Genomic DNA, 25926 nt, shown 5'->3' with positions numbered 1-25926 from the left:
CGATTTCCGAGCAGTCTATGCATGCAGAGGGATAGATATGGGCTGATAGTTCCTTTTATCAAGACGATTCCGTTATCTCTCCAGATTAAGCCAACTATCCCGACTAGGAAGATGCTTATCGCTCAAGATGGAGCCAGCCTCTGTCTGGGTTGTGATGTTTAGAGTATTTTGTAAATTAGTGATGAAAGAGGTTCACTATTTCACTGTGGGAATGCTCGTGATTATATAATTTGAACGTAATACATACATGCGATCCGTAAAACAAAAACGTTATGGTTATTTTTATCATTCCGATGGTAAGAGTGCTTGTTGGAAAATAAAACATCGCTTAGTTATTTGTGAATTAATTTACACAAATATCTGGCCAAAACTAGATTATGTGCTTTCCGTATCACAAGGTGATACGGAAAGCACATCGTCTAATTATAACAGCGCTGTGTTAGTTTATGAGATTATTTCCTTGAAAAAATAGTTTTATTTTCGTTACATACATATCTTATACTAATACATATCATTTTTCGTGGGTTAAAATAAAATTTGTTGAATACTTTCGTTTCAATTCAGTGCTAAATTTGCTTAAAGAATTTTGCGATTTTTGCCTGTAAGGGGGGTAACTGCCCCTCCTGGCCCTCGCTGGGTACGCCATGTACCGTAGTCTCTTTTTACGAAGGATTTTGACCCTTTTTGACTGAAGGCACAAGTCACCTGATCTGGTAGCACCCCTTTCATTCACGTTCACCCTGCGTGTACTCAAGATTCTTTAGTCTCCCTTCATTGTGTTGAGCGGATAAAGAAAAAGAATTTAAAACGCCAAATTATGACGGAGCACTCATGTGTGGGAACGTCCCACGCTTTCACATTTCGGTCATGAAAAGGAGACTGGGCGAGCGACAATTGTTTTTTTAAATGGATATACGCGGGCGTGTCCAAGAAAATGGACAAGAATGGAATAAAGTGCCGTAATTAAATGGCATCGCTTCGGACATCTTATTAGCTGCACGGCTACTACATTCTCATCGGGGTGATTTTCTTCCTTTCCGTAGAAAGTCGCTTTCGTTTCGACGTCTCGCCGTAGGAGCCTTATTGTGGCGATCTGGACTTGACATTTCAGTTTTCCCATCGCTTGAAGGACGCGACTTGTTCTTATACCTGTCTTGGTCTTCCAGTTTAGTAAAATAATACCCCCCTCACACTCCTTCTAAGCAGATGGTCAGCATTTGAAGTAGGATGCGTTCGACTCTTCGCCAATTTCTTATGGGTATACGACTCCACACGATCGAAAGGGGACGTGAAATGTGTGAAACTTTTTTATAAACGTTTGTCATTAAATTTAATGAATAAACATACCATAAATTTACAGAACACCTTCCTCCCAATTGGCCGGTAGTATTTTATCTCTTTATTTACTAATTGCTCCTTCTAAACCTATGCTACCATCTTGAAAACTTCGCAGTACATTGATTAGACCTTTATTAAAACTAATTTTTTCTCTAGTATATATCTACATTTGTGATTATGCCGAGTTAAAATTTTCAAATTTGAGTTACAGACAAATGTTGAGCAAGGCCTACTCTATTCACCCTGGAGATTTAAATATTACAGCACAATTTCACCATTTTTAGGGTGTTCTGAACGTGCTCGATTTCTTATTGTGGTCTGGTTTATTGATGATCAAAAGCGAATAGCATTTGCCGTATTCAAGTGTCTATTTCTATGAGGGCCGTCGGAGAATGGGGAGTCAGATAGGTAGTTAACCATATGATAGGTCCGGCAGATCCAGAAAATAATGCCAGACTAATTACTTTATTGGGAAGTGGCAGCTGCTTCCTTTGTCGGAGGAAACGCCTATAACTTCGAGTTGATAACTGTCGGCAGCTCTATGCGGGAAGGACAACGTGTGAAGAATTGGTAAATTTTTTTGCAAAGCCGAATTTGCGTTTTGAAAATAATTTTCAATTTTTAATAAGAGTTCTTTTATGGTTATTTAGAGTCGATCTCTGGCTACTATCGAACTCTTATTTTTTGTAATATCATGTATTAGCTAACAAACTCAGTCAAACTGAATTCATTAGTTCAAATTTGCGAATAAACATGAGGGAAGAATTCTAAACCTGCTAGATAGGAGAGATTATTCGATTATATCTTCCCTGAATGACGAAAAACCATGTTTTAAATCTGAACGAATAATCGTACTGTGTTATTTATCTTCCACTGGTGGAAGAAGTTTAAACGTATCGGTTCGGAATAACATTTTTCTAATGCCGCTATCGAATCCTGGCAGAATATTGATATTTCACGCTGCATGGCGATGAGGTCGCCGGTTATTGAACAAAACTTGGGTCTCCTTAGCGTAGCAACGTGAGGTTCTTAGATCGTGCATCGATGCCGCTAAGGAAGAGGGCAAAGTGTCTTCTGCCGGCGTCTAAGGTTAGAGAGGCATATTTCCCCGACAGATATTCAGATTCATTTTCCGATAAATCATTTTGAAGTTTTTCGCCTCCATTCTACGACAGGGTTTATTCGGGTTAGTGAACTCAAGTCACCTTTATTCCTTTATTGGAGATATTCTCTCGGCATCGGAAATAAATGATTCTCAAATGCCAATCCTTATTTCCTTCGATTCCGTGATCAAAGGTGGATACCACCACTGCCGTTTTCCCGAAAGTGAGAAAGGTCAAAAGAGGATGAATAGGTCATGGAAATGGCTCTGAAAGGGGGGGTGGAGTTGGTTGCAGGTGAAATAAAATTTGGGAGTGCAACTGAAGGTAGCATAGGAAAGGAATGCAGAGAATTTTATTACGTTAACTATTGCAATGGCGTAATGTAAAAATTGGTTTTATGAACAATATCAGCTTTTCTAATGAGAGCATATGCAAATCCCTCGCCCCGGGAATTATATCCGAATAAAGCCTTAAGCGGCGAGAGAAGAATATCCTATAGCATAGTAGGAATGAAGTTTGAAATTACTATAAAAATATAAGCTATATTTTACCTTACGAGTTGGCTCTGTTGCCAAAATGCCTTCAATACAACGTGATCTGCGACAGGTTAAGGGTGCCTTCACTGCCATGCGTTGCGTCGACGCCATGAGAGCTCTCGCTCCGCCAGCAAATTTTGCCCTTCCTCTGCTTGGCGAAAAAATAATGAATTGCGAAAAGCGACGGCTCCTAAAAATCGGCGCGGGAGCATCTTATGATTTATGAGCAATACGCACAATCCAGATGTTTTTAGTGCATTTTCACGCAATTACATTTCTTAAAATATTCTTCTTAACTATTAATAGAATTGGAAGTAATACGGCGACCATAATGTCTCTAATCATTTATATATATGGCGATGGCTCTTGCCAATGCATTATTATGCCCTTCAAGTTTTATTTCCTAACTCATAATGAACGAAAAATAACGAAGTCATCCATTCAAAGTCAGTCAGTAATAGAATTCAAAGTCATCAGTTGTTTAGGACGTACTGCGACAAGGCGCGCTCGCGGCCAATCGGAGCGTTTGGCTCAAAGTTTATATTAAAAAATGGTGCGTTTTCGACCTAAACATCATCTATCTAGGCACTACTACTTCCTACTAGCATCTTCTATCTAGGGCTAACATTTCGTGACACAATTTTTCTCGCTTTTTAATTCAACCATTCGTCGGAGGCCGAACGTCAACGACTTCGGAGGCCGAGAGAATCTCATGAACTCTCAAGAATAATAAACAGGAGTGAAGTAACGTGGGAAGGACCTCGACACTGGGTACGTGATATCAAAACAAATAAACTAAACGTTTTGTTCCGATGTATGCATTGCGTTCTTGGAGCATTTCCATTCTTTTGGGTCAGTCACGTGACGCTTCAATTTTTTTCTTTCCACGAATTGAGGCCGTTCACTCAGACCAGAAATCGCAATTCAGTGAGAGAATTTGGCAAATGGAATGGAAAGATGAGTTGTGACGGAAAAAACTTCATCATTCAGCCCCTATTTCAAAATTTCAAAGTGAAAGACCGCGAAAGTTGCAGCCCATTTTTCATGAGTTGGCGACATCGTTTGAGTTCTGTTACAATAACTCCATTAAGAATGGACAAGTCAATGATGGAAGGAATCACAAGCAGGAGAGGAAAAAAAGGCCACGCAAGGAAAATGCGGAAGACACAGGTAAATGACGTCATCAACTTTCCTTCATAAGGTTAAAGTGCGTCTATTTTTTGTCGGGAATATCTCGAAAAGTAGGCGTCGGATCGGAAAATGGAATAAAACCTTAAATCTTAAAAATGGGTACCTTAATTCATACGCCTAAAAATGTAGCGTCAATCTGAGCAAGTGTGTGACCTGCGGCAAAGAATCATCTGGTGAAATCTTCTTGAGTTTTTCTTCGGGTGAGTTGCTTGCAGGCCGCCTCTGCCGTCGAAACGTCGGCCAACAAGCAACTCACCCGGTGAAAAACACGAGAATTAATTTATTCGTGCCAGGATATCATACTTCTATAGTATAACGTCCTCCAGACATCCTCAGCATAGCCTATTGGGATGAATCAACTAACTCTAGGGTTTCAAGGGCATTCGAATATACATCGGTCCCCGGACGAGAATACTATGTGAGGTCTCTTGTCTTACAAACTGAATTACGATCGACAATTAAAGAAATAAGTGAAGGAAACGAATGTAAAGTTATGAACAGCTCGTGATTAAATATCATTTTTGTGGGAAAATGTGATGAACGAATTTGAAATGCAGTTATACCCTATCACTCAGTCACACTCATTAAATTCTACTACCTAATTTCGTGACTGCATGTACCATTGTCACTACAAAATTTAGAAAAATATATCTTCGTCATGAGTAATATATTTGACTATGTAGTTTAATGAATCTCGAAAATATACTATTTCTGGTGAAATCTCATCGTATTTTCCACCTGGTGAGTTGTTTGTAGGCCGACGTTTCGATGGCAGAGGCAGTCATCGTAACGGCGGCCTACAAGCAGCTCACCCGAAGGAAAACCCGAGGAGAGTTCACCAGCGTAGGCGGTTTTAAGGGGGGGGGGAGCACAATCCCCCGTCCCCCCACCCATGTGTTCCCCCCCCTCAAACGCTTAAAATATAGACTACATTTTTTATACTGTTATGATTACGTTCGTTTTGTTCAGTGTATTATGGAACCTCAATCGTTTAATTTAATATTAATGAGTTTCACGTTAAAGTGAATAAAACATTTCGTGCAGTAATTGTTGTATCTTGCTTTAATCTCAAGTATGAGATGATCCTTAGCCTGTCAGATACTTGTGCCTCCCCCCCCCAGAAAAAATCCTGGCATTGTTACTTCTTCTCTTTTATATTCTCATGTTATTTTCACTGTAATGTATCCACCCGTTCCTATTCTTCCACATTTTAATTTTTATCGGTTGTGTATTATGAGCTCTGTATTGTATAACCCCATTATGATCTTGGTGGACAAGTCCAATAACAGTAAATCATATTGTTATTATTATTATTTTATTTAAATCCTATTTTAATGTTTTTACGCCAAGACAATGTAATTTATTAATTTACTTTTACTTCAGCTAATCCGAACAATAAACGTCCTTAGGATTCCAATTTCTTTGTTTGGGACGAAGAATGAAATGCTTTTTTATGGGTTTTGTCACTCCCGTTTCAGCTTTCCCATGATCTTCATTCTCGTCGCCTCATTCCGAGTGCACCGGTCGAGAGAAAGGCACGGTTGCTGTCGAATAACTTCGCTCAAGGCCGTTCATTCAGTGAAAAAAGATCGGCTCCTATAGTAGTTGTTATCTTTGCGCCGTCGAAGCCTACTATTCCACCTTAGAACGTGTCGTGTGAAGAGCGATGGATTTGACCTGGTTCAATAAAGCCAGGTGTTCCCAAACAGCTACGTTTTCCGTTCAACACTCGCTGAAAGAGTTCAAAGGAAGTGTGGAGTGGTTTGCGCTCACGAAATTGATAACATGCGCACAGAAATACATTCTTTGTGTACTTGAAGCATCACGAAATACGAATTCATTTCAGTCCAGACATACAAGCATGAGGAAATGACGGCCAAATTTCGATGAACTGAGTTGAGAGTTTTTGCGTTGAATATTTAGTATCGCCATTCCATTGAGTCTTTGTTTAGTAAAAGCATTAAGAAAGGAAAGTGCGATTCATATGTAGTTCGGCGAACTTCACGCTCGCAACCATTTCTCACACTCGGATGGTAAATCAATTTACTGCGGCGTATAACAACCGCGGAAAATAGTAAAGCTGAGTTGACGTGATACGTTTGAGAAAAAAGCCATCAAAGCCTTGCTTGAAGTTGAGGTTTTATTAAGTAATCTAAGCATAGAAATGTGATCCTGGAATGAGAACTATTGAAAAAATCATTAGAGGTGAAAAAATTGAAATAAACAAATACCAAACAAAAGGAACATTTTCGGGATAATTTATTTCCATTTGAAAAGTTTCAACGCTGGATATTATTACTGATCCACCTTCCACGGGGTATGAACCTAATAAATTCAAAATTCTGGCTTAGATTTATTTTTTATCGTATAAAAAATTCAAGGTCCTCCAGAACCTTCAAATTTCATCCAAATAATCAGATTCTTCCTAAACACAGTCCAAGGTTGGAGCTTGTACTCTTGGTATCTTAATTTCGTATTCTAATCCGATATTTGTGGACAATTCATTTCGCTTAGAAACACTTGTCATCGTGATCATTAAGAGAGGGTGGTTGGGGTAACAAATTCAACCTGCTGCGCTGGGATGTCGACGTTCTCCTCAGCACGCGTTTCGAAGTGCTTGGTCTCACTCTCGGCCGTTCATTTCTCCTCAAACGGTTCACTGCACCCAGTCATTTCTCATTTGCTGTTTAACATAAACGCTTTATCACTCCATTAAGTCGGCCCCGAAGAGCGGGTTCGTAATGAGGTTTTCGCTTTCGTCCAGAATGCCGAGCACCCGCGTTTTTCGCCCGCCAAACGCTTCAGGCGATACTTTTGCCCGCCAACACCGACGGAGGCGATCCATTTGACGGCACGATACACCTTGAGCACGCGTTTTCGCTTTCTCTGCTCTCCTTTGCCTTTATTTTACCTTCCGAACATATGGTGGTTCGTAACCCTAAGACAGAAATCATTATAATGGGAAAAATATAAGTAGATACAATGGATCGACCGAGTAAGTAATTAGGAAGTATTAGAAGAGTAGGAGGAAGGAGAAGTCTTCTAAAAACCTTAACCCACCATAACCCTATGTTGCTTCCAAATAACATCAAAAATATATTCATTTTCAGAGAAATAGCTGCAGTGTAGAAGATAGATTGTAATTCTATAAGACAAAGTAGCGAGCAAAACGGTTGTGGCTTCTCAGGAATCCTTCCTCTGGGTGGAGATGCAGAATCAGAAGTTAACTTGTTTGGAATTAGTACTGTCAGGTTTAAGGGTAAATTTCATAAATTATTTTCTTTATATTGATTGGTGCATGAGTGTTTAGCCCATTATAACCCAATTTTGCTTTAAAGTAACATCAAAAATGTATATATTTTCAGCTCTATTCAAGAAATATTTAGACTTCGTGTTCTTTTGTACTGTAAAGTTTAATGGTGGAATATGTACCTGCCACAATAATTATATTTGAGTCGAAAATTTTCCCTTTTTTTGATGAGTATTCTTGAAATTTAATTTCTCCCAGTAGCTCAGGGTTAGTAAGGGTTTAGGAGAAGACAAGACACCTTAGTTGACCATATTATGACGCATGACGGTATCATGAAAACAATCGTAGAAGGACAAATGGAAGGGAAGACGATCAAGGGACGGCCCCGAATGAGTTACATCGGATAGGTTATAAAGGATGTGAAAGAGAAAGAAATACGTCGCCATGAAAAGGTTTGCGAGCAGGAGAGGGGAATGGAGAGCTGCGTCAAACCAACCTTAGCATTATTGACTAATAATGATGATGATGATCATATAGATATTATGTCATTTGCATTTATTCCGGCGGTGGCAGAGATTTTTCAGAGGCTTTCCAATCCTTGCTTAAGTACCTTGCGGAGGGCACTGCAAGTGTAGCACTCCATCCGTCGGATGGGACGTTAAGCTGCGATACCCTTGGCCGGGTTTCTCTCGACCCTTTCTTCCATACCCTTCCGTCATTCATAGCTATCAGTCGATTATTTTTCTATTTAAGTCATCGCGAAAATATACTTTAGGGGGATATACTAGGGGGATAAAATATACGGGGATACTTTAATGACGCAAAATAAAATACCTCGAGTAAATCTTTCGTGCCACCCATGATGAGTATCGATATTCCCTTTTTATTTAGTGTTTTACTGCGTTCAGATAAGTTCGCAGGTAAATGTGTTGAGTCTATATCATTTAAAACGGTTAATCCTATTATGGTAATGGAAGTAGAATGCGTGGTTTTCAGTGCAGCTTTCTCTTATAATGCCTTTCTAGTCAAAAGGTTTGCGACAGCATTTTTATCCGACAAGAGGATTGATTTCAATTGCCTTAGTGCGTTGGTGGAGAGTCTACTAAGACCACTTTTTTGTTATTTCGCCTTCTATAGCGGAGAAACGTGGCAAATTGTTCCCTTTTATCCGAGCTATGCGGTTGGGTCGCTCTGTAGTCCGCAATTAGCCATTATAGTACTTATTCATGTCCTCAATATTGTGTTGTTGGCCGATAATTCCTAGGGCACATTTTTCGATTTGCTTCTACTCTCTTTTGAGGCATCCAGATGAACTAATTGGGCTGCCTCATCCTGATTCACAGTGGTATTTATTCCACTATTGTGGTCAGCGTGTATGAAGGAAGAATTTATGAGCAGATAAAACAGTCACAACATGTATTTTTCTGTCGCTGCCTCGCGGGCGGCTCAGTCAAAGATGCATTGTATCGCGATTAATAGGGATACACAGCTGCTTTCATTGCAATTTATAGAGATTGCTATCAAGCTTGTTTAATTAATTTTAGGAATGTATAAGAATTAATGAAATTTTCTACTTTTACTGACTAAATAACGTTTAATTTCTACAAACATGCCTGGCGTTTCTGAAGAATCCAGGTTCTAGTAGATTTACATTTTTTCCCCTGCTATTTTTGCTCTTCGTAACTTATTATTCGTAAAACCTACTTCGATTATCGTAAAAAATTGATCAAGAATAATTTTCATATTGGAAAAATCAAGCCATATTTGGTTAAAAATGAAATCTTGTTTGTAGTAGTCAGTAGCACCACTGGCCTTTTCATATTAAAGAAACATTAGGAGATAAAGATACCTTTAGTTTAACATTTTTGCATTTTCACAATTGAAAATAGAATTGCCTAATAAATCAGTTGCCTTGCCTCACTATGCCTCAGAATTCTGTTATTGTGCTCTTATCATGCACTTACTGTGACAACTTTGAAAACGCACCTTTTTTATTTCAAGTATAACTCTTCGCTGCAATCGTACTGGAAATGATAAATTGTGTTGAAAATTCTCAGATGGCATTTGAAGGGGAAACGTATTTTTCCATAAATTTTCTTCAAAGTAACATTGGAAAAGGTAAATTACGTAACTATCGTTATTCATGAGCCCTTATGTCGTCTGAGAAATGATAGTGATCGTAGATATTCGTAATTAAGGTTTACGGCTTATGAAAGGCCGATCTTCCTGCTGTAGTCTTCATTATTTTACTTCGCATTTGAGTGTTATATTATTGCTAACATTTACCCACTAGTATCCTAAACGGTCATATTCAAACTCGCATTTTATTATTTCTATTAGTGTCTGTACAAAACTGATGATATATCTCTTATATTTCTTGGCGTGCTAATTGTTTAAAACTAACTCCATTATTATGAAGTTAGCAGGGTATTTTTAGTATAAGTTTACCATCAATAAGTATAACTGAGTAATGGAATTGTTCCTTCAGAGCAAATTGAGGTACATTTTTCATGCATGAGCTTAAAGGCCGTTATACAAGGTACACGGAATTGCGCAGGTTAGAGCTGCATTAATTTCTAAAATGGCGTGGAATTGCGCGAATGCATGAACGAAATTAGAACGGGCTATTTTGCCGTCTCGCATCCACGCATTCTCGCATGCGTTCTAGCAATTCACCGCTTTACACGACGCAATTTTGATTGCGCCTTCGCACGTACGTCAGATTGCGCAATTCCGTGTACCGTGTAAAACGGCCTTAAGGCGAAAATTAAGAGTAATGATGCAAACAGATTTAGTACTGCATTACTGTGGTAGACGAGTTCTACAGTCAATCCAGGTAGCGATGAGAACTCTCTCCGAGTCGGATTTGCTCTCTCAGGCCTCCGATTAACGGAGGGTGAGTTAGATCAAATGGTCAATAAACAAGAGAGCCGAGCATTTTTTCGTGGAAACAGTGAGCGGGTCAAGCGGAGGAATGCAGCTCATTCAGAATGCCGGCGGAAGTTGAGGAGGAGGACAGGAAACTCAAGGAAACGCAGCGAGCGAACCGCATGCTATTCAACTGCACCTGGCGAGAGGCCTGAGTGAAAGTAGAAGACGAATCCATCCATCGCCGGGCGCTCGTCTTCCTAATGCCAGCTGTTATTTCATCCTTTAATCTCTCAGAGGATTATCTCTTCGGCTCCTTGATCAGCAGGGTCTTTTTCGCATTCTGTCATGCGCGGTTGGGTGACGCTTAGGCACTTCTTCTTGACCTTTCAACCTTCGTCGGCACCGATTGATGTCATGTCAAACCGCAATTCAATGGGACAAATGCGGAAAATGAATGACTATAGAGAACACTCTTATTTGCGTCCATACAGGGTGTTTCAGGAGGAATCTGCAATATTTCAGGGGGTTTTATACTTTAGGAGGTCGTAGTGGAGTAGAAGGTCGACAATTTTAAGCATTTTTTTGTCCATAAAAATGGGGTCGCAATTCCTTCGTTACTAAGCATTGGTGTGGCAAATTCTTTCTCGGATGCACTTTTCAGCCACCATGGAAACGGTTTATCTAGGGTATCAAGCCTTTTCGGCATTTAAGTTTAATACTCTGGATTTTTAAGGACACTTAATAATTAATTAATGGTTGGACGAAAGTGTGCTATTGTGATTGTATGAAAAAATTTATGTCATAATGAATGAGATTGCGCAATCGTCCTGTTGATACTCGCTCAAAGCTCTCGTTCACTTGAATTCAAATATTGATTTATACAGACAATGTTATTTCCTCCTCCAGTCTCGTTGAGGATTATTTATTCAGTTATTTAATCAACTGGGTGAATTTCCCTTTTTGTCATTCCCTGTTGGGTGACGCTCAGCTTCTTCTTGACCTTTCAACCTTCGTTGATACCATGTCAAACTGCAATTCGATGGAAAAAATGCTGTAAACGAACGAACAGAGCACCTCTACGTTTGCCTTCATTATCTATAAATCTACCTCCAAATACAAATAAAGGTTTTTAATGGCACCATAAGACATTGAGGCAGCCATTAGTCAACTCCATGTAACAGTCAAAAAGTCAGGAAACTAAGGACTGTTTGTTATTCCTAGGATTCAATCCATGTAGATTAGATATATTCTAGAATAACGCTGCTTAAGGAAAAATGGACTGCCTTTTACCTCAATGAAGGAATTCATACTGAATTAATTTTGTCATGATCGGTTGGGTGACGCTCAGCTACTTCTTAACCTTTCAACCTCAGTTGGCAATGATTGATGCCATGTCAAACTGCAATCCGATAGGAGAATGCTATAAAAGAATGAACAGAGCACATCTATGTTTGCATCTATTAACTATGTGGTGTGCATGTGGGAGTCCAATGCATGCTGCATGCTGGTGATTGATCACCCCCTGCCAAACACCCTAGAGGTGGCTCGCAGGGTATTATGCAGATGTAGATATAAAACCTACCTTTGACATCTGACTGGTGCATACAAATAGTTGAAACGAGACCAAAGTCTTAGAATCTATCCCCACCAAAATCGTTTGAAACTCTAGGAAAAATTGTCAGAACACTAAATTATCTTAGCATTACAGAGTTGCCAACTGCCTCAATGCTTCTACTATTTGGGGGATTTGGGGTCAAAACATCGATGTTAATGTGGAAATTTAACATCGCATAGAATCTTGTTAATGGCATTATAAGCCATTGTGGCGGCCATTAGGGCACACCATGTAACAATCAAAAAGCCAGGAAAACGATAAAAGTTTGTTATTCCTAGGATTCAATTCAAGTAGGTTAAATATATACGAAAATAACGCTGCTTAAGGAAAACTGAATGGTCGGTCTTTTACCTCAATGAAGGAATTCACATAGAATTGCCGAAAGTTCTTAATGCTACATCAGAAACAAAACTACTACTTCGAATATACGAAAAAGCGCTGGCGTAAGTATACATAGTATACTAGTAAGTACACACAGTATATCAGAAAGGGAAGGAAACAAATGTAATATTATTGCATAAAAATGATGCATCACTACGATTACGAAAATTAAAAGTATTTTTGTGCCAAACCTTATACCATAAATAAAAAAATATGCCAATAATTCATCGCCAACGACAACAATTTCTGTTGCCCCGATGATACGAATGAAAATTCTACCTATCCCGAATCACTTGTATCTGCGGAGAAGGATACCACGTAGATGAGCGTGGGTGTGTGGGTTATGAAAAGGTAAATTTTATCTTTAAATCAAAAGGATATCGTGTGACAAAGACTCGAACCGAAACGAAACAAGCATTCTCATCTCATCATGTTACTTAGAGCTGCCTTCTCCACACCCTTTGGCTGAATTATTATTTTTTTCTTATGGGCGTTCCTTTGGAGTCGCAGAGTTCACAAGGGAGGATGTCTTGGCTTGCAGCCCACCGAATCTACGTTCCAAGGAGATTCGATGGGGTGGGATGTTTATGCTGACTGAGTCTTAAGAAGCTCCCCTCGGTGAGGAGAATAAAAAAATTAGAAATAAGACCTAAAAAGTTAACAAATCAGTCTCTTTATAATTTAAGGACACCAACGCGACTAAAATATAGGTTATAATGCCAGCCATTACACAAGTGGTTTCATGATTTGAATTATTCATTATTCAGATTACACTACTTGCTATGAATGGTTGTGCTAATGGTCAAGTAAGAATTTTAATGTACTCTTTTTTGAGGTTGCCGTAAAAAGTACTTGAAATAAACTGTGGCAAAAATGTCTACCTTCCAGTAAAGGAAATAACTCCGAAATTCGTATTTTTTCAACCCTCATACATTCTATTTAGGCCTTTTCTTACGATGCTATATGAAATTCTTGGTATTGAATTGGTTTGTACTTGTTTTTACAATTTCTCAGGTCATGGTAGGATGTTTTTTTCATTTGCGATCTATAATTTTATTTGGTTCGTTTGTACCCAACTATGCGGTTCTTATCGCAATGACCATATTTGAATGGAAATTAAATTACATGGTTCACCAATAATTTGTTTTTCTAATGTGTAATAATGCAATGTGTATTTTTTCCGCAGTGCACAGTGCCCCAAAATGGCGAGCTACCAAGATTTACTCACGGACTGGGCTACCCTCGAGGAGTCTGCTTCGGATTTTTGGTCTCATAGCGGTGAGTACCCTGATTTGAATACATTCCGAGCTGTTCTATCTGTAAAAGGGTTGTCTGGTAAACTACCCAAGTCTGTAAAAGATAACCACGCCACACCTGATATTTTATGCGGATTTTTGGTGCGAAGGACCTGTTCTATCCACCTCAACGCGCTGCTGGGCATATATTTTTCTCTCTCCTCCAAACGAGGTTGTTTGAAAGAACAATTCTAATCTGGTAACTTCCCTTCCTCTTTATCTCTCCCTCCTACCCCACGTGTTTATACAGAGCACCACCCACCTCGCTGGTGGGAATACATGGTCCGTGCTCCCAGTCTCACGTCGCCGATCTGCATCTGGTTTTTCTTGGGAACCTCACTACCCGTTTCTGCTTCTTGATTTCGCGTGTGTTTTTTTTCATTTGCTCGTTGGACATCCTCGCGCGGGCTCCAAAATGTCGTGTCATGCACGCGTGTATACAATTTTTGTTCCATTGTCTCTAACTTGTTGCATGGCCATGAAGTAGAAAGTAGCAACGTGCGGTGGTTTTTGGACCATAATAGTAATAAAGACACCATTTTCTCCGCGTTTGCATTGTTTTCGGTGTCGTGACTAATTGAAGAGAATGAATATGCCATTATACGGATGTACTACAGCAAAATTAAGGTTAGAAATTTTAGGGCCAGCTTTATAATGTCTGATTAAAATTTTTCTGATTTCAAATCCAAAGTTAATGACTTCTTCAATTTTAGGTAATTAAGTTATAGTAAACGTTATTTTGAACTACTTTGCTTTAGTGTAACTTTCAAATATTCGCAAATAAAGGTTACGGCAGTATCAAGTCACGGTTAACGTATAAGCTTCAACTTCTGGCGTAATTCGGTGAAAAGCTTTGATTTGTAACATAATGAAGTTACTTGTTTAATTCGAAACTTCTTTATTTATATCGACCCAGGTTTCAGCACATGATTCACCCTTGAAAATGGCATTATGTACCCAAACCTGGGATGGTAGAATTGAAGACGTGTGGAAATAGATTAATGCTTTCATTATGTTAAATTCCGGCTAATGCTAGCCAGGCATTATAAAACCGGCCCTTCGAAGCTAAGTTAAGCATTTAAAAAATATTTTTTTTGTTCAAGAATTCAATTTTAATTGTAATTTCTCAATAAAAATTAGTTTTAAAACTAAAATTTCTCAATAAATTTAAGTTTTAAAATAACCGGAGATTCAATTATGGAGAATAAATTTGGTTGAATTACTTGGAAATTTAAATTTGAATTCAATTTTCCTTTCAGAACATTAGAAAAAGTAAATGGGATATGTAACGACACACGACAGCTTAGAAAAATAAGGCGCAGACACATTGAGAACAACAATCTGGAATCACAAACGCGGACGTTGTGAAGCATTTACATTGTTTCGTCATTTTCTTTTCTTTAATTAAAACTTTTTTAGCCTCAGGGCATCACTTAGATACTCCATTGCGGATTGAAAATTTGATGACGATCAGTTTTGCCGCGAGGAATGAGAAGAAAAATGAATACGCAGCGTTTGTAAGTGCTAAAAACATTCCATGCATGGCATTAATCATGGATAATTTTTTTAGTCTTGTATAGCACTCCGGTATTATTAGTTCTCAAATAAAGTTGTGATGTTTTATTATTAGGCAGACGTAGTTTTTGTTAGGTGATAGTATGAAGATTTTTAAGTTTATCTTTATTTCTTTATTTTATAGGCTACAATTACATACAACTACGTTTTTTTGTCGAATACTTTCTACCTATTTTTCAATTTTCAATGAGACAAGCATATGTGGTCGTTGCCACATTACTGATTGAGCTTCTGACAAGTAGGTGAGCCAAGAAGCCTTTCGCTAATATTTTATGTAGAAAATCAGTGAAATATAGCGAATCGTTGAAAGTGTTTCGAACTGCCTTTTACGGGAAATACGTATGCTTATTTTAATAAAAAATAACTAGATGCATTGCCATAAAATATCATGTTACATAAAGCCTTTCCTTTGGCTTTTTGAGTCAAAGACTTGTGTGCTACATGGTCCAATGGACCGTGGTAGAGAGGGAGAAAAAACATCGCAGGAATAATCGAATTGTTTACTATGTGGCTTACGACTCGAAAAGATCTCACAGGGCACAAAGTACTAATGATGGCTATAGGAAAAAAATGCACTTGGTGTGTTCCCCACTGACACGTTTTTCGAAGCTTATGTCATTATCAAGGTTACCCAAGACATTAATAATCACATAAAATGCCGAATCCATGCTTGGATATTAAGAGTCAGTACGGAAATTACTATGTATATTTTCTCTCCCTATTTTTGTGTTTTCAAAAGGTAAAGCCATGAAATGAAGGAGTGTCCATTGTAAATAATTTTTATCAGATTTCCGTGTGGAATTGAATTCCCATGAAGCATGCTTTATAAATGGTAAATTGACGAGATTGATGGACGGAGTGAAACAGCTAAAAGAGGAGTCAGGACACTGAATTAAGTTTTAGTTTAAAGAGAGTAAACCTAAGATTCTTGAGCAAAAGGATATACATAATTTAGTTAAAACGAGAAATAGCTTTTCCCATTTGAAATCATTCAGAGAAATTCGTTGAAATGACTTTGTTTCAAGTCATTTGTTGAAAGATCAAAGCTAAAATGAAGCGAATCACAAAACTGTAACCTTGGAAGCACTTTTGAAAAATTGCTACAGCTGAACCAACGATCATGTATGCAAAAATTTACACCTTTCCACTCCAGTTCCAGCCAGTTTATCCAATAGAGTACTGATTATTCGAGGGTGGGTGACGTCACTACCTTGGTCACAACATACCTCGAGTGTCTTAAAGTTGACGTGGTACTGTGTCGCGCGGCTTGCGTGTGAATAGCGAAATGGTACATTATTGCTTTGCATTTGGATGCCAAGAAAAATCGTTCTAGGGAAATTCAGTGACCGTTCTAAGGTGAGTAAAGTTAATAATGTTTTAATACATTTTTATATGGGCCTACTTTTTCATCCCTGGCACATCGATGATTAAAATCCCATAGTCACGTGATACATTCGACGGTTACACGTGTCAAGTGCTTGCTCTAAGATTGGTCCCAGCATTGACCCGGTCCTCTGATGTCAAACTGTCAATCGTTTCATTCGATGAACCCATTCATCATATAGTTTTGAGGAGCTAGAAGCGTCGGTTTGCTCATGCGCTGCGCGACTCATGATGCGCGTGAACCTAGTGGTCCAGGGTTGGCTCCTCTTGAAAAAATAAAAATAAAACTAAAAAGATTACAAAGACGGCTTTTCCGAAAACATCAAAAAAATGCTATTTAAAAAAATCAAGTTGTCAATACTTGGAATAATACTAATACGTGAATGCTGATTAGAAATATTAGACATAGGAGTAGATAAGCCTGATAGGTGAGTATGGATTGGCACGCAATCTTAATATCTAAAGCTAATCAGCGTCCGCTTATTATATTATCCAATTGATGATAAGCTCCTTTTTTACTTTTCAGGGCATTTTATACTGTATTTGGAAAAACCTTTCCCGATTTTATTTTCTACTGTTTAGAGCTGAATAATGTAATCCTTTAAAATAAGAACGCAATGGAACAAAATTTCAAATTTCTTACTATTGAATATTGTATCATCATCATAAGCAAGCGAAAGTTCAAAATATTAAGCCAATCCGACAGTGGAAATTATAATTAAAGTATTCTACCGATGAAGATAGGTGTGCTTGGAGTATTTCAGACGTATTTTGGCCGTCTATCCAACCTTCATGAACTTCCCTATTCAGTTCACAACAAGAGACTACTCCTTTTTAATACATCTAAAAACCCTATACTCTTCCTTCCAGTAGCGGATACAAATATAAACTCAAGGAGGTGAGGGAAGATATCTTGAGCTACTTTTTCTTTTATCGTAATGAAAAAAAAAAAGTCACATGCAGTGTTTCAGAAAATTTCAGTCAAAGTGATTACACACACATACAAGGCAATGCCATCGTATGATCCTAAAGGTTATAATTGTGGTTCTGAAATGTTTGGCATGACGGGCGGCCCCGCAAGGGGGGGGGGGCGTCCCCCATTCGTATCCACCACCGCAGTTCCTCTATCTTTACCCAACACACTACCCTCAAACACTGTTTTCAACATCTCCTCCCCACTAAGTACTCGCTTCATCCATACTTTCTGTCTCCCCCGTATTTCATCTAGATGCTGTTTCTCCTCACCCTACATAAGTGGTTTGGTCAGTGCTGATTTTCGGGTTCCTCAAGTAAGTGGGTTACAGAACAAATGACAAGACTCCTTGGATGAAATAGGAAGACGGGCAAAGTAAGTTTAAAAAACCGCGTAAAACGTTTTGCTGTTAGGATCGTTGCCTAGAACCTATAATCCTTTAAAGCGGTAGTATTTAAATGTATAAACTATTAATTTTGAAAAACAGAAATGTCCGGTATACTTTTAACTTGGGTAACCGTAGCTTGGAGGAAAAGGCCCCAGATGTATCGGCGAAGGTGATTGCATAATATCTTTTCTTTGATAATTTTGAGTGTTACGCACATTGCATCGTTCACATAGTTATAGACACAAACATGAAATAAAGTCGTAGGCGCAACCTAACCGTGACTATAAAATTGGAACCCGTTCGCTACGTATTTTATCGTCCGGAAAGGCTAGCAGTGTGTGTTCCAGACGCGTTGCCGTACTCAATGAACGCAGACTCGAACGCCTCAAGTCTAGCTTTTCCTATTCTTTTTCATCGCACACTCCACTTTCCCTCCTTTCCCTGCAGATTTTTTTACATCCCCGTGTGCAAGCCTTTTCCATGTGCAATCGCCTGCATTCACCCTCTTCGCTAGAGGGCTAGAGCTCCGTTTCCCCTTACTTTCTAAAGAGTTTAGCAGTTCGAGTATTACTCTTCAATAAGCCGTGCGCGTTTCGTTTACGACGCCGGTAGTACTTCCAAAAAAGGTCTCGCCACTCTAGACGTGAAGATTTAAATTGATTTTAATTGCTTCCTTTTCCGCTCTTATTGATTTCCCATCGAGACACAGAAAGGCATTCTGTACGCGTTAATATCTTGGAAATTCATCGAACAAACTCGCAATATATATGTCCTCCGTGCCGAATTATCTCCACGATATAAATCCCTATCTTGCTCCTAAAGCGTTTCCATTTACACAGAAAGCATCCTCTTATCATCACATCTTGATTGATTCTCCGAGAGTAGTAACTGCTAAAACTAAAAAGCGCCATCATTCACGATTAGTTTTGCTTCCAACATTGATTGCGAAAACAAAATTAATGGCTTGGAACGCCGCCATAATATGTTCCTAATCAACGCTTTCCACTCATGTATAACAGTGGAGTGTATCAATTTATTCCGTTATGATGTGTTATGGAGAGAAATAGCTTTCTTGTAATCTCTATGACTTGGCAAAAATTCAATTAAAATCAGTCACACTAACTTAGTAACATGACTTTTTTTATAGCTTTGAGAAAACTTTTAAGAAAGGCGGATGGTACCGGTTACTGCAAAATGCTATGTACTTATACCGCTGGGGGCAACACTGCAAACTTCGACTGTTTCTGCTTCGATTCGACACATTAAATTGATTATTAATTTTCATATTTTATCAGTTAAATACTTAAAATTCATTATGGAAGTCGCGAAATCTTTTTTTATGAAATACGCAGTAATGTAGAAAAGTTAAAATTTGGCGGCTTTTGCCTGGCATATTAAATAAATAGGATTTTGGGGAAACTCTTGCATCTTTACTACGTTCATCTTTCGCATGCTTTTTTTACGCTTAACAAAACTCATGTTATAGAGGCGCAGCTAGTTTTCAGGTTGTCCCCCGCGTCGATTCATCTAACGTCACGTGAAAAAGATGAATCGACTCGAAGGGTAACCCGGAAACGCAGCTGCGTTTACAGCACTACAAACGGAAGCCTCCATCAACAATCATGTTATAGAGTTGATTTTATTGATCTTATATAAACGCATGTAATTCGTAATAACGGAAGAACATATTTTCCTAATTTTTCGCAGTAATAATTTAACATATAGGTCGATTTTTAAGGAAGCCATACAATTTACAATAAGGTTAAGATTATTAGAAAGCGCCCAACTTCATTGCTATCTGCGATTGATGTTTATCAAAATAATTTGAATGGCTTCTTTTCGATTTTATTGCTTACATAAAACAACGGAGTACATTTTTTTAAAACTGAAGATAGTATATAAGTAGTTATATAGTACATTATGCACAGGCGTGACATACCATCGCACAAAATAGTACATTTATTCAGTCATTGCCTTCTGAGGATTTATATTCAAATTTCAAATGAGCTGGATTAATTGGAATCGCAAGGTAAAATTCATTCTCGCAATCGTTCATAAGTAAAATCAGATAATGATTTCCCACCTCTTGGGGTCTTAAAAATTAACGCTCAATTTATAGGCGATTTCTCAAGGTATTTTAGTTAAATAAAAGCTACTTTACTACCCCCATTGAATTTACAAGGTATTGTCGTATTTCCCCTCGTCGAAGAATTTACCTCAGCCGGGAGAAATTTCAGCCGGCAGTCCTAGGAATTCGTCCGACCTATGGAAGTTCATTACTCGCAATACCTCAAGTTCGCGTGTCGCATTTAAGAGTTAATTTGCACCTTTCACTTCTCGGCTCTGGTTGCCAATTCAGCTGAGAGTGGATCAAACTTATCTTTCCTCAATACTTCCGTGTGATGCCGCTAAAAACCTCCACGCACATCTTGAAAGGTGATCTTTTAAATCAATCGAAAATGTCTTAAATCGAGACCCTTGTCGACACAAACTGTTCCCCCATCCCCTTTCATTCTTTGCTAGCGCATATCCGGGATTCTTCCGCTAGCTTGAAGCCATCACTATTAAGTGAGACTGCTGCTTTTACATGCGCATACTCTCACTATGAGTAGTAGTTTAAACGAGTCATTCCAATGAGTATTGCCAGGAGGTGAATTGGGTACCTAGGAAAATTGTAGAGTGATGCGTTAAAGAGGAAGAGCGGCAGTCAAAAGCATACCGCTGAGAGAGAGAGAGAGAGAGATCCTATATAATTGGCGATCTCACTCTAAAACTTCGTAAAAGTAAATCTACAACTGCAAAATACCCGGCAAACCGTCGTTTAATTGCCAGAGAAAAATATTGGAGCGCGTTGGAGATGTTTGACTATTGATCCTACCTAGCAATAATTATAATTTTTTGTAAGGGGAAAATATTAATGCATGTACCAGTCTGTTCTGCAGAATATCTCAATTATTTTATGTTATCAATCGGACCTGCATTTTTTTCGGGAACAACAAAGCGAATTCCTATACATATCTTTTCGTCAAAATATTTCTCTTATTATCTATCTTGTCTATCGCACCTGGTATTGGCGTGCAGTTCTAAATTATGTTCCCCGAATTTTACACGTAGCTGATGGGCATACTTTAAGACATGAATTTGTGACAGCTATTTGGACGAAGGGAGGAAATCGTTCGCTTAGCTGGAGAAAATAATTATTTCGGATGGAAAGGAAAGGAGCATCAGAAATAAATTGCTCTACATATCCCCACAGATGAGCGAGTTGATTGGCATGCGATGAATCATTTACGGAAGAACTGCATTTCAATTCAGAACATAGAACATTTGATGAACTCTTGATTTCATAGCCGTTTATAATAGTTACCGGATATCATCATGGAAGGAATTGTTATCAGGGTTTCATTTGGTATCATGATTAATCGTTGGACTCAAAGAGGTGTCACGCGTCTAGATGCAATCTATTTTTCACCTGAAGTCTAATTACAAAGTTGGATGCTCATCGAATATATTATATAATGTTCACTTACTGTTGAATTTATTGATATTGTTAAAAGTAAAACTTTGTAATGACATACTTTTCATTGCGTTAAGTCGATTCCATGAAGTCACGCCCGCGCCCGAGGAAAGAAATTTACTTAATTGCCAGCAACTAACAGTTTTACCAGCCAAGAAGTGGTCTTTTTATTGCATAGTCATTTGAACATAATGTGTTTCAATGAATATATTTGTTAACTGTAATAATTTACATTACTCATTTAATTTTTCATGTTTTTATTTTTTCCAATATGCTGACATTTTTATTGTGTTATAAAACCACCATTCCCTCAAGTAACAATATCCCTTTGGTCATAAGTGTTTTTTTTCCAATAGAATCGATTAAATGTGGTATCATACAATTTAACTGAGCCCTATTTCAGCAGCTATAAATTCCATTAAAATTTTCAGTTACATATTTTCGGAGTTTTTGTGAGGCTAGTGAAATTGCGGCACCCTCATGACTGTAATAGGTAAATTACGTAATTTGCAGTAGTTTATCAACGCGAATCGAGGCCATTTCACTAGCAATATCAACACTTCTTTAACCCTAAACTCGCTTTTCCTGGTACTCTTCGCACTGGCTCCAATGATACCATCACGCGGTCCAATACTCCGAGTACTCGAGGTCAGATGACGCCAAGGACCTGTCCGAGTTTACCCTAAATTAGAGGGTACCAATTGTACTGGATGACTCATGTAGTCAATTACCCTTGGGCACTCGATACTCTGAATGAATGCAGCACGGATGTTCGGGTGAATTCCGCCGCTTATCCATGTACTCGTCTGAGAACTCATGGACTCAATCGAATGCATGGATACCCCTATACCTGAAGTGACATCCAGAACGAAGATGTCCAAATATCCTGAGAAAAAAAATCACCTAAGCGTTGCGAATTTTGTCCGCGCAAAATATATGTATTCGTACGGTTACCTGGGGTAACTTTGGCTTAGAGGCGTAAAAAAATTCATAATTCTTCATTTTGCCAAATCAAGGACCGATGGAAAACAGTATACTAAGTGATATAATATTTTGTGGGGTATCGTCGCAGTTTCTACGCAAGGCGTCATCATCAGGTACAAAGGTTACAAGCTTAAAATCATAAAATACGCTCTTATATGTTATAAAAATGATGTGATTTCAGTGGGGTAGGAAGAAGGTAGATGGAAATGGAGGCTGGGAAAATCTATAGATTGAATACTTTTATTAAATTGGACTAAAGTTACCAAATTTCAAGATAAATATGGACCAAATAAAAAAAAAGAATCCTGGTTGTTTAAATGGTTTGATGTTCATATAAAGCCTTTGATCGAAGAGAAATGATCTGTTAATAATTTTAACCACGTTATATGCATTGTTTATTAATTTTTAAAATTAGATAAGTTTGTTTGTTTCAAAGAAATCATAAAATTTCGTGCCAAAGTTATACCATATGACGGTATGTGTATATGTGTCCCAGAACCAAGATTGTATTCGAATACATAGACAGGTACTCGACAGAATTACTTGGTACTCGAGTACGTATCTGGTTACTCCAGTTATCGTCTAGATGCTTAAGTAGTTTCCTGGATCCGAAATGCTGGAGAAAAAAATCGGAGAGGATATTTTCGAAGTAGTTGTTCATCTGTTTGCACGAGCTGGCCAGCCAGCGTGTCGCGCGCTCTTCTGGAGGTGCGCTCGAGGGCGACAAACTAGCCTGCAGTTTCCCACGGCCCCACCAGCACAGCAGCCATCGACCGGTTGGGTGCTGAAAGTGCGTTCGTTGTCCACTCTGTCACCATGACGAGATGACCGGACTCCATAACACCATGTGTAGCTTCGGAGGAGACTTCGCGAGTCTTGCTTTACATGAGGCAGGTGCTTGAGCGAGTGCATGCGTGAAAAATATGGTCGGTCAAAAGCTTAAACCTTTTTTCTAGGGTTTTATTTGAAATACATACACATTATCATCACGAACAATCACACAAATTTCATCTGCGGTTTCTGCGGCGTTTCTTCATATGAGTCTTGGCTTCCGGGCGTTCCTCCGCGTTTAGATGCCCGTAAGTGACGACAGTTTCTCCAGCCATCCTGCTGGCGTCTTCAGGTCAGAAGTCTAGCCTGTCTGAAACTGTCGTCACTTATGGACATCTAAACGCGGAGCAACGCCCGGAAGCCAAGACTCATATTAATCACGCAAAACCCGGGAATAATTTATCGACCCGAATGGCATCTCCCGAATTTTTCTTTGCATACGGTGGAGACTACGCAAAAGTACACCACAAGCCAATGACGGATCTAGGGGGGCTAAGGAGGCGATATCTCCCCCTTGGACACCCAATTTACACTAGATAGAATGGTAATTTTTGTTCGGACCCTCAATACTTCTGGGAGTTTACTCCATGCTTAGCCCCCCCTTTGTCCCTATCCTGTATCCGCTACTGCTACTGGGGCGCCAGCCAGAGTTTCCATTGTTACGTCAACGCCGTTCCGTCACTGGTTAACAAAATACATAATAGTCAAATAACACTTATATCAATTTAGTTGCCACAAAATTTCTAATATATACATTCGTAACCAAAACATAAAATTTTGTGATAAATGTAAGTAATGACTGGTAATAAAAAACACCCAGAGTAATATTTCACTTCTAAAAAAAGTTACGGAAAGTGCGTTCCCGCACTGCTAATTTTGCCATGACGTCACTGCCACAAGCCTGAGGTTATTCCCAATACCAGTCAATGCTAAATACGCAAGAGAAATGGGAACGTATTGCGTTCCACTGATGTGAACATCTATCGACATAGTAATATTCTACGAACGGTCAGAGCACTACAGATTACTCCTCTCTGATACTACATACGATTGCTATTTCAAAGAGTGCCGTAATAGGATCGATTGATCGTATTAGATCCTGTTTGGGCCACCAAAAGCAAAGAGCTGTTCATTAGCGACTGAAAATAACTTTCTTTAACCAACATATTCAATTTTTTTCTTTCTTTGTTTTATGTGGATGATCTCAAAGTTTATTTCCTTTCGGTGACTAAACCAGTGGCGGATACAGATAGGGGGCGCGCACCCCCTCCTTTCGGGCCCGCCCGTACTGCCAAACCTCGCAGAACCACAATCATAACTTTTTTATATCATAAGATGGCGTCGTCTTGAATATATGTGTAATAAATTTAATTAAAAATTTCTTAGACTCTGCATGTGAGTTGATTATTTTTTATTAGGATAAAAGTGAAGGTAACTCAATATATCTTTTGCGCCCCCCCTCGAGTTTTTTCCGTATCATCTACTGAACTAAACAAGGGTATTTTAAGACGAATCCTTCGAAATAACCATGTATAATACATCAACGAGACAGAATGTAATGAGATGGAAACGTTATGGGGAGCGGCTGGCTGGTAATAAAAGAGCATGTCTTCATTTGTCTTTGTGCCATAGAAACTGGAATATCTCGTGACATAGTTTTTACTATATATCTCCATTACCGTTGTGGTGATTTAACATAGTGTATTCCGTAATTTATGATACCGAATTTTTGCTCGTGAGAAACTCGGGTTTACGATGTCATTGTGAATGAGGAAACAACTGTACTTCTTTCTTCCCGCTACCAGCATTGTCACCAAAATACAAGGGAAAGGGGGCACTTAACAAAGAGAAAGAACACTTAGCGGATGTTAAATGGTTGCAGAATATTTGTCTTTTAAGGGACGTTGTGAGGTCAGAAGTCACGAAGTATCTTTAATCGGTACTCATGGAGTATTATATTATCGTTGTTGAGTTCGGGCTAATGAATTTATGAGGGTAAGTGAGAAGAGATTTCGAGAATAAATATTGTATGACTATATATAAACCTATCAAGGCCATTCATAATTCCAGGGAATATGTATGACTCATGTACACCATATCAATGTTAGATAGTCATGTCATTAAAGTTAACCTACGCAAGGGAGATCTACTTGTATCTCTAGGATGTTTGGCAGGAGGTTATCTATCACCAACATGCAGCATGCAAGAAGACCGCTACATGCACACCGCACGGTCAAATATCGGTGTTAATTTCTGATACTTTTACGAACTTCCAATGGCTCCCTTTCGTTTTAAGCTCGATGATAAACTAAATATTTTGGCCCAAAGTATTTGAAACGTTGTCTGTAGTGGAATCTAGTGGATTAAATCCCGATGTCATGAAAAAGAGAGATGGCAATTTTAGACAACTTCATTTAATAATGCGTGCGTGTGGTGCGAAGGACGTGCAGTTTCCCCTATCCGTGCAGTACCCGCCTGTCACCCCTGTTGTATTCTTGCTGAGCGATCAGAGGTTGAAAAAAAACCTCCCTCGTACTTAGGTGTTCATATGAGTTGAAACGCAACCACATATAACCGAATGGTAATACAGTGGAACATGGATAATTCGAACTTCTTTAATTCGAATATTTCTCTTGGTTCCTAGTATTTTGTATTCAAGCAATGCTAAAAGATCGTGGATAACAGGGTAGTTTCC

The 25926-nt window shown here is 38.7% G+C and overlaps 1 protein-coding gene across 1 annotated transcript in view; it reads left to right on the top strand.

Moving 5' to 3' along the window:
• Positions 1-25926, top strand: part of LOC124164900 — a 208959-nt gene that overhangs the window by 14660 nt on the left and 168373 nt on the right. Inside the window, exon 2 of the mRNA XM_046542128.1 lies at positions 13472-13563. Coding sequence (XP_046398084.1) covers positions 13488-13563 — 76 coding nt within the window. The 5' untranslated portion in view covers positions 13472-13487. The remainder of the gene's footprint in view (positions 1-13471; positions 13564-25926) is intronic.

The sequence above is a fragment of the Ischnura elegans genome, chromosome 9 (genome assembly GCF_921293095.1).
Source record: "Ischnura elegans chromosome 9, ioIscEleg1.1, whole genome shotgun sequence".
Classification (NCBI taxonomy): Eukaryota; Metazoa; Arthropoda; class Insecta; order Odonata; family Coenagrionidae; genus Ischnura; species Ischnura elegans.
The sequence above is the reverse complement of the archived record's forward strand: the minus strand, read 5'-3'. Positions and strand labels throughout refer to the sequence as shown.